The 15,399-nt window shown below is 32.7% G+C and overlaps 1 protein-coding gene across 1 annotated transcript in view; it reads left to right on the top strand.

Moving 5' to 3' along the window:
- Positions 1–13,165, top strand: part of Pi3k21b (uncharacterized) — a 39,707-nt gene extending 26,542 nt beyond the window's left edge. Inside the window, exons 8-13 of the mRNA XM_072895163.1 lie at positions 123–350; positions 576–900; positions 996–1,243; positions 1,464–1,640; positions 1,735–1,914; positions 2,192–13,165. Coding sequence (XP_072751264.1) covers positions 123–350; positions 576–900; positions 996–1,243; positions 1,464–1,640; positions 1,735–1,914; positions 2,192–2,486 — 1,453 coding nt within the window. The 3' untranslated portion in view covers positions 2,487–13,165. The remainder of the gene's footprint in view (positions 1–122; positions 351–575; positions 901–995; positions 1,244–1,463; positions 1,641–1,734; positions 1,915–2,191) is intronic.
- Positions 13,166–15,399: the final 2,234 nt, after the last annotated feature.

Here is a 15,399-nt window from a genome sequence, read left to right on the forward strand (position 1 = left end):
GAGTAAAGATTGACTGGTTTTGCGCGATCACTTTGCTATTAATAGATAAGATTACTCAATAGACCACCTGTGTAATACCTAATTACAAAGAATTGAACATATTGCATATTTTAATATTACAGTCAAGTTGTTCACAACACGGAAGCACATATACGCATAATGGAATTCCTGTTGTTGCACGGTGATTGGAATGAGAGGCTGCCGGAGTTTGCCAGTCCCCCTCAATTGCCTCCGCGTAAAGTTTCGAGACCGCAGTTTCCAATTTTGGACCAGTTCCCGATTCTCGAAGACGATGCTGTAGACAAAACGGCACCTGGCGCAGATACTGGCAAGGACCAACAACCACACAGGTGATTCTCAAATCCAATTTTGATTTTGGTCCAAATCTTAATCTTAATCTAATTGCAAATTTTTGTTTGCAATTTTAATTCTACATTGAATTTTAATTCGAATCTTTCTGCCAGATTAATTTTAGTTTTATTCTTTTTATACATAAAAATTTTTTTAAGATTTATAATTATATAATATAGTTAAAAAATGACAAACACTCATAATTAACTCTGAAAAAATTCCAGACCACGCACGCTTCAAGAGGCCGAATGGTATTGGGGTGACATCACGAGAGATGATGTGAACGAGATGATGATTGATTCACCGGACGGCACCTTTCTGGTACGCAATGCGTCTTCCAAGTGTGGCGAGTACACTCTGACATTACGTAAGGGCGGGACCAACAAACTTATCAAGATCAGTCATCGAAATGGAAAATATGGATTCTCGGATCCTTATAACTTCCATTCAGTCATCGAACTGGTCGATTATTATAGGAATTGCTCGCTCGCACAATACAATTCCGTACTGGACACTAAGCTATTGTATCCGATATCACGATTTCAGCAGGTAACTTCCATAAACTTTCCAATCGATTTTTACAAAGTGATAGCTTTACTATAATTATCTTTGAATTTAATTTTCTTTTGTTTATCGAAAAATAGGAAGATGAAATCGCGAATACAACCGACATGGCAAAGGTTCTGCAAAAATTTCTTGAATTGGAAAAAGAAGTAAGCGACGGTATCCGACAGTACCATCATTGTTATGAATTATACATCAGAACATCCAATGAAGTTGAGCTGAAAATGCAGGCATTGGAAGCCTTTGCAGAAGCCATCAAGATGTTTGAAGAACAGATAAAGTTACAAGAGAAGTTTCAAAAGGAAGCTCAGCCCCACGAGATTTCCACGTGAGTATTCTGTTTGTCACTTTTCAAAGCATATTTATTTATATTTTATCCGAAGGTATTACATGTTCCCTTAAAGTATTACATATTTCATTGAGAATATATTGATCAAAATAATATACGTACATGAAAGTGTGCATAAAAAGCATGATATTTATGAAATCTCAATTTTATGCATTAAAACAATAGAATTATTAATTAATATTGCGTTAAATGATTGCAGTTTAACAGATAATTCGGAGTTGTTGAAAGGAAGACTAAAGGCCTTATCAGAAAGCAAGGATCAATTGAAAGAGAGTATGAACCAGCAGCTTGCCTACAACAGAACCCTCGAAAGAGAAACGATTAGGTTAAAGTCAGAGACTGGACAGCTTGCACGGCAAAAAGATCGCTATGCTCTGTACGTATCCTGTTTCAAGCAGCAAATATTTTTTTTTTTTATTTATTTATATTGAAAAATTATTTAACTTATTTGTATTTTGTTTCAAATGCAGATGGTTAAAGAAAAATGGAATGAAACAGAACAAGATGGACTTTGCAGTCCATTCCGACGAGAAAACGTGGCTTTACCTACAGGGTTCTCGTCCCGATGCTGATCACATTCTGAAGGGCCGACCCGACGGTACTTTCCTTGTTCGCCGATCAAGAACGGGCCAGTACGCGCTCTCCATAGTGTAAGTTTTTTCCCTAACATAAGTGTGATGAGATCATGTTTTTAAATCTACGAAAATAAATTAGAATAAATGTTTCAATACTGCGATTAAAACAAACGGATAATAGTAGAATCGCTTAAAACAAAAATTAACTCTTTGTTAATATCAGATATTTCGCTATCGCACGATAGATAAGAGAATGAAATTATTTTTTCAGAATCCAGTATTAAAATTGTATTTTGTGATCAAAACTTTGCAATTAGTTATGATGACTTATTCAAGAACTACAATGTTACAGGTGCAACGGCATGGTGCAACACTGCATAATATATGGCACTGAGCGCGGTTATGGTTTTGCCGAGCCTTATAACATCCACGAGAGCCTGAAACATCTGGTGCTGCACTATGCCCAGAACTCCTTAGAGGAGCATAACGAGTGCCTAACCACCACCTTGGCCTATCCCGTGTTTGCGCCATCCGCGGCGCTCGCGCAGCTGCAATCTCAGCAGAAGCAATTGCAGATTTACACCCAGAACCAGATGCCGTTTGCGCGATTACCCCACGAGAACCCGCTCGTCGTGCCGCATACGTAATATTGGTATGCTGATTAGCGTCGCGATCAGGATCCGATCAGGTCCGAATACGTTTACGCAGACGTGAATTCTGCTGTTATGAGCATCATTCACGTTTGGCGAAACTGATCGCTTCACGCAAGCCTTCCTTGACAAGTTTGTACATGTTCCGCTGTGAAACAGAACGTTCCTTCGTTCGGGAACATTTTCCAAAACCGCGTACAATAATTATGCACATAGTCAGGGAAAACAATATCTCGTGCGAATCGACATCATAAAAGCGCGCGATCGAAAGCGTGCAATCGGATGCTTGATCATCATCGAACGATAGGTCGATAGGTAGATAAGTCTGCGAAAACACCTTTGACGAAACGTGTTTAATAATCGCAAGAGTAATAATCGTAAGAACTACTAGCGATAGAATTAGGTGTATACACGTTATCGTGATCGCTTTGACTAACGCAGAGGTTTCCAAACGACACGTCATGACATCCTTGAAAAGATACGATTTTTACCCGAAAAAACATAAAAATAAGAGATAAGCAAGTCTTTTTCACATCCGAGATATTTAACAACGAATTAGAAACTTGGTCATTCCGGAAAATTGAATCATATTTTTATAACAATAGTCCTTTTTTTTAAGTATGATTAAATATTTAAACATTTTCCAATCAAAATTTAGAAATGAGACAAAAATATAAAGTAGTTGACTGCTTTTGTTTCGTAAGCTAAAAGTAATTGACTGCTTGAGTATAAATAAAGATAAACAAGCATAAAAAATTTGGAATTTGACTTTTCGGAATGTTTGACAAATAATAATGTTTCACATACTCATGCTTTTTTATCTCACCAGATAAAGCAAATACGAAAAGAATATCAATTTCGAAGAATTATTAACCCAAAAAAGGTTTGGAAACCTCTGAAATTTAACAAGACCAACAACACCAACGACAGAAGTCATCGATGCTCCCTCAGGATTTACACAACGCGGAGAGCCCTGTCGAAGGTTTATGCGGAGATACAGCGAAATGATGGACGACATTACCGCCACTTTTCTCTGGCAAATATGTTTTTAATCTTGATGCTTGTCATCGCGTAGAATTGATCCGCTCGGAAGCATCGGCATTACAAGATGTGTCGTCATTTCGGCGACCGCCGCAATAACGAGACTCGCTTTATTCGCGTAATTTTTACCATTCGCGTAATTTTTTTAATTCAGGATAATCATATCTCTACCTTCTAGCCCTTAATAGCCTGAATTATTTTTAGAAACTACTTAGCTCGTATCGAGCGACAATATAGTTCAAATATTTTTGTTTTTTAAATTAATCATTCATTATTATCGATTTTATATAAAATTGATTATATTAATTCTATATGGCTTAAACCACATTATTAACAAAAGATAATTAAAAATTGAAGATATTAAAGTACTATATAAATTATTAATGAAAATCTAACATTTTTGCTATTATAATTATATAATAAATCAAAGTTATAGTACTCATTTATAGCTATTACAGTATTTATGTTACTGTTAATTAGTGTTTAATATGTTAATTGCAATGCAATATGTAATATGCACTTTTGGTGAAAAATCCATAATGACAAATCACATAATTTTTGTGCAATAAATTAATCTAGTTTATGTGTTATTCAAATTGTCAAATGTCTTTATTAAATGTAATACACTGTTTGTTTCTTCTACAAAAGTTACATTCAATGTGTTAGTTTCAATTCACCGCTATATAAAATCAAGATTTGCATATTTTTAATCCAAATATTATACATATTAATGTATCATCTTAGAGTTTTTAAGGGTTAAACGTGATCAACACATTATATGGTCTCTTTCTCAAAATTCCTAAATGCTTCATATGCAAATATTCGCGACTTCGATGATTCATATGACGTATGTTATGATTCATATTGACGGCAGCGGTGTCTTCTTGCAATGTGCTGAATTACAATAATGATATTAGAGTATAATTCACAAGCGAAATTCACGAATATTTAAGACGTCTTTATACCATTTTGATAATAATCGAAAAGCTGATCGCGACAGAACTTGATAGGTCTATTTTTTAATGAAAAACTTAAAGAATTTATAAGTTATAAAATTTTTATTATCTGCACTACGTCTGATTATATTTCAAATTTCTTTAAGCCATTAAGAAAATGAATCCACTCAATTTTTGTGGCCAAATGTTTGTATTTAAGAAGCGAGATAATGAATATCTCATCGTTTTTTCCCGATCGCATTCCGCAGCGGATCCCAACGAAGTTTCGTCAGTGAGAACTTTTTTTTATACATTTAGATTTTAGACGCTGCGCAACAAGCAGATTAATGAATGAAGAAGGATATATAAATATTATCTGTGATTTCAGATTATCTGTGAACAGGGAGAAGTTATCACGTTTGTCGTTTCTGACTCCCTTTCTTATCGTTGTCTTTGTTTCCTTCTTTTTCTACACTCCTTTTTTCTTTCCTCGAATGTATGTGAGCTTTTTTTTGCCAAAAATTTAATGTATGCCCTTTGCGATTAACGCATCGAATTGATCTTTCTCGTTGTTCTCGCAAATCGGTTTCATGCTGAACGATCTCGAAGGGTAGCGACGACGAGAGGAAAGATTAGGACACAATAAGAATTAAGAATAAAGAATAAAAAAAATATTATTGATGTAAGAAGAAAAACGCACTTGATGAAACACAATTGAACGATGATATTTTTTTTTCTGTGTAAGAATTAAAATATCAATGTAGGAACGTTTATTCCTATCTTTATTCTTTATGATATTCTCTTGTGTTTCACCAATATGGAATATTTATTATTCCTTGTCGTTGATTTCTTATATTTTACTCTTTCAATTATTTTTCAATTGTGTCCTGATCCAAACTACCAGGAAACAAAATAAATGTACAAGAGCGTACCTGAAAAATCTCACTTTTACAGAGCGGTCGGTAAATGTTGAGAATATATCAGGAACGCTTCCGTACACTTAATAAGATCAATAATTCCTCGAATTCCTCTCTTGCGCTATTGTAGTCGAAAAAAAGCTATGTAAACTCAAGCTACAGATTTGATTTGAATAGATGAATTGCATTGTAAATGTCAAAGACAACTAAAATGAATGGAAATTAGATTTATTTCTCATTCAATGTCTGATTCATCTTTTTATTCATCATTACTATTAAATGTGAATATCGAATAAAAAACGGCTAAAGTTGAGTTTAGACAGTTTTTTATCGATATATTACATCATCGTCATATTTTCATCAGGCGTTTGGAGCTAAATACGATTGTCTGATTGTCATCACATTAAAAATCAGATACTTAGTCTTAGCTTCAAATACGCCATTAAAAAAAGATCTGGAATGTCTTATTTTAAAACATGATTTGTAATATATATAATACGATCTATATCTATGAGAGTGGATAAAGATGTTTTATATATTTGTTTCTCTTACAATAATTATAATATTTTATATTTTATGCGAATAAGCGAGGAAGATCGATGAGATGTCTCTTTGTTTAATCTAAAAAAAAAAAAAAAAAACGCAAAACGGCGAACGTCACGTGAGATGAATAAATAAAAAAAGAAGAGATCGCAATCGGAAGTTGATAGGAAAAAGCGGTGAACGAAAGGCTCGTTGCTCATTTCGAATGCTTCGGATTACGTAGGCTTAGGAGTAGTAGTTTAAGACTTTTTATACAAGCGAAATATAGGAGAAGAAAAGCGGGAGAGACAAGCGGCCTGGCTTGTGCTACGTGATTGTCTAATTCGTTGTCGATCGTCGTCTGTCCGTTTTCTTTCATCTTTTTTAATCTTTCCGTGTTTCCTTGTCGTGTCGTTCTCCTCTCGAAAGCTTTGTTCGCCTTTTGTTATTTTATATCATTTTGTATATTTACGCTTTCTGAAGAGTAGAATAGCGACGACCGTTAATTTCTTGTGCCCTAAAAAAAGGGATTCACGATCGTGTTCGATTTTTAAAAATTTGAAATTTGAATCTTGTGATTTGTCGGAGTTTTAATTTTTATAAATCTTTATAAAAACTTATGCAGAGAAATCAACTTGATTTTAGATTATATTGTAGAGGGTTCATTCCTGAATAACATGCATTTGCATATATACGGCGCTCTTACAGTTCCTTTCACCTAACACGTTATCGATACAGTCTTTAGGGCTTCCAAATTGAAATTTATTTATTATTTTTCTCTCATATTTCTTTAACTATTCTACAATATATATATATATATATATATATATATATATATATATATATATCAGTTAAGCATGTTATTCAGGAAGTTATTGTTATCTAGAGTGAAACTTTTACAATATATATCAAGGTTAAATAATCCGTACTATGTAAGTTTTTTAAACAATTATCTTATTAATTTTTGCTGTAAGACAAATGGACGTCTCTCTCGGTGATGAAGCCTTACGCATGATGGACAATAGTAAGACAGTAGTGAGAAAAGTGAGAAACTTATCGAGTCCTTTTGTGGAGCGAGTTGAGACAGTTCGTTCTGATCTTTCTAACGAAAGTTAATTAATCTTCTGGTGCAAAAGTACGGAGAAAACGATTCGACGACGATGGGCGACTTATATATATAGTATTAGGGACAAGTTACACCTATAAAAAATATGACTGACGAGTACGACTCACGATAAAATCTTTATCGTGATGCGATTCAATACAACAGCCTTGTTGTTGTTATAATAAAAAATAAATAAAACTATTAATATTAAATAATAAACAATCAGCGTAATATATGATTATTTTATATGTTATATTAATGTTAAACATTGGTATAATTACATTTGTATAATATATTCGTATAATTTTACGCAATTTATTGATGTAAAAAATAAATTTAGTGAGAAAAATTATTTCGTTTTTATAAATCTTATAGAAAAAAAATTTTAATGCTTGCAACTATATATAATGTTATAATTAATTTCAAATGCATTTTAATTTAACATTTTACGGAAATAAACGTTTTAAACTCTAGTGTAATTAAAATTCTCATTAAGATAGTAAAATGAGTTTTTACTTCTTTATTGCTTTCAAAGTTTTACGTTGAGTTTGAACAAACTTTTCAATTTTTTAAATTCTTCCTTAATTTATAATAATATTTTGCGAGCGTGGTATAATTCTTGTGATATAATAAGAAAAACTCGGATTAAATAAAATAATGTAGCATCATTATCTCGAATTTTATTGTATCATGAGTCGCACTCGTCATTGCTTTCTCCTAGTGGGAAAAGATCATATTTATACAGATGCGTGTATGGTGCAACATATAAATTTACACATACATACACACACATACACATACACGAAAAGTAGATATATATGTACGAGATATACAAAGCTATACATATATAAATATATATAAATATTATATATAGATGCGATATGCATTTCGTCGAGAAATATATATGGTGCAGATATGGTGAGACAAAGAGAAAAAAAGAGAGGAAAACGAAAAAAATATATATATATACGAGTATATATCTATATATATTTTTACTTACTTTCAAAGCAAACTTTTAATTGATTATTTATAATATATACGTACGCGTATATATACACATATTATATATATACACACATATATATATACATTATATGATGAAGTGTCATATTATATATTAATCACATATTTGCGCGAGCCTCGTAGATTGCGAGTTTCTTCTTCAAGGTTTGCGCAAACATGTCGAGCAGCCACACACAAGTGCGATCCTGATCCCACGGGATTCGAAGAGTCGATCGATTGAGTCGAGTCGCTGAATTAAAGCGCAAGATCAAAAGATCCGTTTGATCGATGAACAACATCGAATTGTACTTCCGGAGATAGATCGCGTGATAGTTGCGATTCGGAATACGACCGTCTCGAAAATGTAAGTGTAAATTGGTTCTTAATATTTTTGATAGACGCGTCGATTATGCGCCTAATAACTTTTATTCTAAATTGCGAAAACGCGATCGAGCTTCGTATATTTTTTTTAAATTTACGCGCACGTTGCTACGTGTGCTTCGCCTTATATGTAGTAATATTCGTGGAAGTAGAATTTGTGATATTTTTTTCATCAAATTTATCGCGCTTTTTCTCTGATGTATACAGGAAAAATCTACTAAAATTTATTTGGTCTTTTCTAAGACGGAGTAATACGACGTGCTACTTTTCGCTGATATCAGAAACTTTTTTTCAACTTTGTCTAGCAAAGTAATCTCATGCGATATCTGTTCATTCAACTTTTGCGATATTTTTTTATCACTTGCGGTTTTTTCATGCGTGCGCGAAGAAATCTTAATATCATTTATTTTTTATTTAAGTTGCAACGTTTTTCAACATATTTGTTTACTAGCGTTATAATTAATAATTTACTAATAACGCTTCGTAAATTAATCAAAATATGTTTTAGGAGATTACATGGTGTCGATCGAAAGTCTGAGATATCGCATAATATAATGTAAAAGTATAGAAGATAAAAGACAAGGTTTTATTTGATAAACATTTTACAAATAAAAAGATAATTTTTATCGTGATCTTCATACGATTCGTTATCTAAAAATATGATATAAATTTTATTATTAATATTTGTGAACTGTGTAATGACATTTTTGTAAAATAAAAGTTTTTTAACATCTAATTTCCCAATATTTTTTATCATTGAATCGTGAATGAAGCAAAATTTTGGTCGACACTATGTGCCATTATAAAAATTCTTCGGATTATAAATATTCGGATAAGAATGAACTTTCGGGTGATCTTGAGAGCGATCTCGAATATTTCAGAAATGAAGGTGACGCCAAAGCGTCTTGAGAGAATCTTATTGTCATCTCATACTAGCAAAAATCGCAGATGCATGCCTATTAATAATCATGAAAAAGCGATTGGCGGATCATAATCACAAGCGCTAATAAGCTGGAATTGAAACCGATAAATTCCAGTAAACTTTAAATATATTTTGACTCTGCGGATCCATTTTTCATAATGTTATCTTTGAAAAAAAAATTTAATTAATTCGTCAAAAAAGATTTACTCTCTAATATTTAATTTTTTATATAATGTAAAAAAAATAATGCATAGCTTTTCCTCATCCTAGAAATTATGTTCAACATCAGAATCTGATTTCTTTGAAAAATTTAAAAATTTTAGTAAATTTTGATTTACACATCAATAACCACCTAACACTTAAAAAAAAGTTGGCCAAGTCAAAGGGTAACAAGGTAGGACATACATTTCAACGGAGTTAATATTGCGAACGATTGTCTTGACTCTAGCTTTTTTGGTTTTTTTTTATAAAGACCGAGGGGAAAATGCAGCGTCGTTTTATGATATCCGAGCCGATTGCTCTTTTGTGTACAAAAAAAAAAACGAAAGAAAGAGGAAACAAAAATGAAGATACTTTTTAGTGACGCGAATGTTTTCGGCAGGACCGGTCCATGAAGAATGCTAAATGTCGAAGTAGAACGATTGAGCTGTGTGCTCGGGCATCATGCAATAATAGTTAAGAGGAAATGAGAATTGTTCGATGAATAAAATTTCGAATAAACAAAATTTTCAAGACAAATTATATTTCGGAGGATCGCAGAGTTCTTTGATAGATGAAGCGCTGAAAGAACGCATGTATTTCTCGACTATACTTAACTATTATTGCATATTATAGAGAGATGTGTATTAATTGTGCGATTCGTCAACTTGTAAGGTATCGAATCGACGTTTACGATTGTGTCGATTGTTTATGATTGTGTCGATTTAAAGAGATTAATCAACGTTATGCGTCGAGTTGAGAGAGTTAACAACTATAAATATCATCAATATTAATACGTGTAATACGAAGCACCTGGACTTTCGTATTTATTCATTGTCAGTATCCAGGTCGAATCGAAAAGATACAATCGTGATAAGTGCGAGAGAGAATCGCGATTCAATGATGGGGAAGGGCTGGCCCTAAATAGACGTGTAAAGCCACCTGGAAGATTGTTTCGTCGACCAACGCACTTTCGTTGCGTTACATTGTGATCTCCAAGAATTGACCGGTAGTGATAGAGCGAGAGAATAATAAAAAAAGAAAAGAGAGAGAAAGAGTGAATGAAAATAAACTTTGCCTTAGCTTTTGTACAAGCAAACGAGAATATGAGATAGATTGAAAAGGAGGAAAGGAAAGGAGCCGGATGGGCGCGAAACTTCGCGATAAGCTAATGTAATCGATTTTGACGATAAAATGGTGTGATAAGAATTGATAAATTTAATAAGCTATCGTAGTGGTTGTGAATGTGTGGAAATGAGAGACAGCCTTGCAGCAAGAGAGATAGATAGAGAGAGAGAGAGAGAGAAAGAGAGAGAGAGAAAGAAACAATGATAATCAAATTATATATGAATTGTATGTACTAGCATGTAACGACACAGTTACAAGTGACAAAATTCTCTCGCGTTGACTTAGCGTTAAAACGTGAAACCGTTTTTTTTTTCCCCAAAGAGAGAATAAAAATGAAAATTAAAAAAAAATATGTGCACTTATTTTTAAACGTAGAAATTAACAGATGGGCGAAATCGCCATTAATCGATGTAATCATTGTATATTTAACAATGTAACCGCAAAGTAAGCGCTAATCGGACAATTTCATATAATTAATTGATTATCCACATGATATATAAATAGTGATGCATAATTAACAATATAATTAATTGATTATATAAAATTATACCGTTGTTGATATATTCGCGCCATCTCTTAATAATCATCCATCGAATAATCCATCGCACGCGAGTCTGATCGATCGTATGTTCAATTAAGAATGGGTGTTTGCTGCAAGGCGATAATTATCGATCATTAATCAATGATACGGATGCCGGTGAGAAGGGGGATCATACCGTGTGCGAAAGTCGAAAGGGAGCATGAAGACGTGGGCGTAAGCAAAAAAAAAAAAAAAAAAAAAAAAACAAATGTTATCGACATAATAATATTACATTATTAACGAATATATGCTGTCCCACTGTGATAAAAAAAAACTTTTGTTTTTGCATGTAAAAATATATACTACTATTATTGCCATAAGCGCGCGAGAGAGAATGAGAGAGTCGTGTGTTGGTGCGCGCGCGTACAGATACATATATACCAGTATACGCATGTGCACGATCACGAATCTACCCGGATAATCTGTGTATCCGTATTCGCGCACATATGCATACACAAACACACACACACACACACGCATAAACATGCACACATATGAACCGAATATACGCGATATACGCGAATATAAGTATGTATAGTGTGTGATCGATCGTGCACATTTCACGAGCGTAGAGATGCGTATGCGAACTACGAAAGATGCGGACTTTTATTATTGCGTACATCGTATCTTCATATATGCTGACGAAGGACAAATTATAATTGTGATTATCGTTAATAGAATTACATCGATTATCTCGGAATATACATATAGGATACCGTTCGCCGATGATGTGCAGCCGAGATTTTGGCTCATTCACGATTTCTCACCAAACACTCGGCACACTCGGACAATCCTTTTGTATCCTTTATTACACACAAATACATACACGTACATACACATCGATTCACGAAGAATTGCGGTTTCAGCTTCGTTAGCAATAATTCGATTGTCGTGATGCTGTGTTGGTACTTTTCGAGAATTACCTATAATTTTCGCAAGCTCTTTCGCGGGATACGATCAATCAGGGTTAATCGAAGAGACCGAGGCAGACGATTTGTTTTTCTCGTACTAGGAAACGTCCATTCCTGCGATTACCTCGAATGTCAATTCTCACATTTTGTCCAGAATCTCGTAGTCAGATGATTCGTCCAGCCTCGCACCAAGATTAACGATTAAGAAAGACAAATAATTCGCGTTTAGCGCTTATTTCGCGAAGCAAAGCAATCTTTCTCAACGAAAGTGGGACGAGCAATGCGATCGTTACCTTTGTCTCTTCGATTGTCACCGCGAGATCGATTTTTATCGAAAATCATGGATCATCATATTATGCTGAAATTTTCAAAAGAAGAAAGTTATAGAGAAAACTTGCACGATTCAATTATATACACTCTCTCTTTACTTATTTAACAACACACTAAAAGAAATCCATAGGATAGGATTCTACTCACTCATATCAATCAATCGTGATTATTGGGAGAACTAAATTATTTTCCTAATGAAATAAAAAAATATAAATATTATATTATTATAAATATTAAAATTATTTTTGTAATTTGAAAAAAATAAAATAATTAAAATTTTGGAAGAATATAAAACGAATTAAGAGATATAATTAAATCATCTAATCTCCAAAGTTAACTATTAAATTAGATAAAAAATTCTTTCAGTTTATTTACTTTCGGTAATTTTACAAGACTATGGTGACTAGAATTCTAAAGTTATGTGTGGAAAATAAGTAAAGAAAGAGTGTAATCGAGCAGAATTGGATTTGCGCTCGATCAAGAATTTGAATTGTTTTGATTGAAATCGAGATGGGTGCGCGAAACTGATAACTGGTGAGATTCTCGATTACCCTTCGGATGCGTAAAACTGATGGTATATAATCGATGTTTACTCGCTTCTTTGCGCAACGGTCATCCTCATATTGTACCGTTTATTTGCTAGAACTATCATGTAAAATCATTTATATTTGCATATGATTAATATGTTTTACTTATATATAAATTCGTAGTATGTGTCACTTTACTATCCCTTTGAAAATCATATTTATCATTTCTTTCCCTTCAGTATCCGAGCGTATAAATAACAATATGTACACAACTCACGAATTTATTCAGTTTTTTTATGCAACTATAAATACATAGTACTTTATAAAAATATTATTAAATGGAATACATATATATTCCATTACACATTTCCGGATGTGACAACGAAACATTCATGAGTTTTCCCGAGATGATCTTCGGACTCCACAAACGCGAGTTTCTCTCGAGGAACAAATATGATTCATGGCTTGAAAGCGAGCACAAGCACGTACTGAGTGGCCGTGATTGTCAATAAACGTGAATTCTTTAGTTAACCGATACATCGAATTATACATACTTGAGACGAGCCACAACGCTTTCGGCGATCTGTTCGCAACGATGCCAGAGATACATAGCTGAGCATTAAAGCTGCTTTGAAAGTGAAATTAATCGTGCGAGATTTATGCTTACGTCTGACAATGAGTCATAAGGATCTCGCAATTATAATGTCATAATTGAATTACATTCCTTTTCAGCTGCACACATATACACAGAAAGTATTATTCATCTTTTGTTCCGGCTTTGAAGCCGGTTCCGGGATGTTATGTTTTTTTTTTTTTTTTTTTTTTTTGATAAAAAAATTTTTTTATAAATAAGTAAATTCAAAATATTTCTTTTATTTTTAAAAATGATATAAATTAGAAAAAATATTAACTAGAGGGATTGATATAGTTAAAAATTAAATTTGATTGTGATTTAATAATCAAATTAGAAGAGATCTAATAAATATAACAGTTATTTATCATATTTATAATAGCGATCATTTTCATATAACAATATGAATCATCGTGTAATGAATTACAGATTTTTGTAAAAATGTACAGAATCAATTTCTTGAAATTAAATAGAAAATCAAATTTTTAAAATTAAAAAATATGTTTTCGATATTTTTTTCTTCGTGTACGTTATGCAACCGGAAATTAAAAGGAGACGCACTTGGGTTATTACAGAGACGGATTTATTGTGCGGATTCTAACAGAAGAGCAAGACGATTATAAGCGTCACAAGATGCAGGAGCACGTCCACAATTTACCAATTATGACAGAGCAAAATTAGAGATGACTTTGAGCTTCGAATGTCGATTCCCATTCGTCTTGGAATCCTCCATGTTCGCGTGGTTGTATATAAATAATTACGTAATTCGCCCGGAAACATTTAATTGACGCTTACTTATCGACATTATTACGTGATAACATAATGATTATGGATCGTAAAAAATTATAAACGTCACATTTTTTGGAAGTGAAAAATGTTCTGTCCGCGTTTAATTGGACCTTGAAAAACAATTTTTTTTTTTACGAGCTTACGAAATTTAAAATATATTTTTCATTTATAAAAATATAATTACAGGAATATATTTTCTTTAAAATTTTTATTTGTGTTCTTCATAAATAATGATTCGAATAAAGAAACTAATTTTCTTGGCCGCTTGCAACACGTGTACTTTGTTACAATTATCTCAAGAAATACAAGAAGAAATAGTGGCCCGATAATGTTTATTCTCGCGATATTGATGACGTTAATTGCTTTTGTACAAGTAGCAATAAATACTGGGAATGAAAAGAAGCTACAAATGATGACGCGCTACAACTCATCGTCTAATAATGCGTCATTAACGCGTTGTGAAGAAACTATAATTTTGCATGAAATCGACAGTTTTATAGCGTGAATATTCTGGCTGGCGTTAATCCAAGCAGACAAGAGATGACAAATAATTACTCATGTTGGATTGCTTCGAGTTTCTTGTTCTTTCTACGCTTGCGTTTTCCGCAATTGTGTCTTGTCAGTTTGACGGAGGAAATGAATTAAATGTATATTTACCATTGTAATCTTTTCAAACTGTGATAATATTTATATTATTTATATTTTCAAAAGAATAATCGAAAAACAGAGAGATAACCGCGAAAAATAATTTTTATATATATTTTAAAAGTAATGTTTCTCATTGTCTAAATGTCGGAAATTACATTACGATATCATTTAAATTTTAAATTATAAATTTGCAAGCTGTCAAAATTCCATCTGTCGCATCGTACAAGGTGAGATAACATAACGATACAATTACAAGTGTCTGTCGAATCATTTTATCTCAAGTTATGTTATAATAACAAAATACATATATTTGTATCTTTGAGAAGCAAATTAAATTAATTTT

This window comes from Anoplolepis gracilipes, chromosome 6 (assembly GCF_047496725.1).
Source record: "Anoplolepis gracilipes chromosome 6, ASM4749672v1, whole genome shotgun sequence".
NCBI lineage: Eukaryota > Metazoa > Arthropoda > Insecta > Hymenoptera > Formicidae > Anoplolepis > Anoplolepis gracilipes.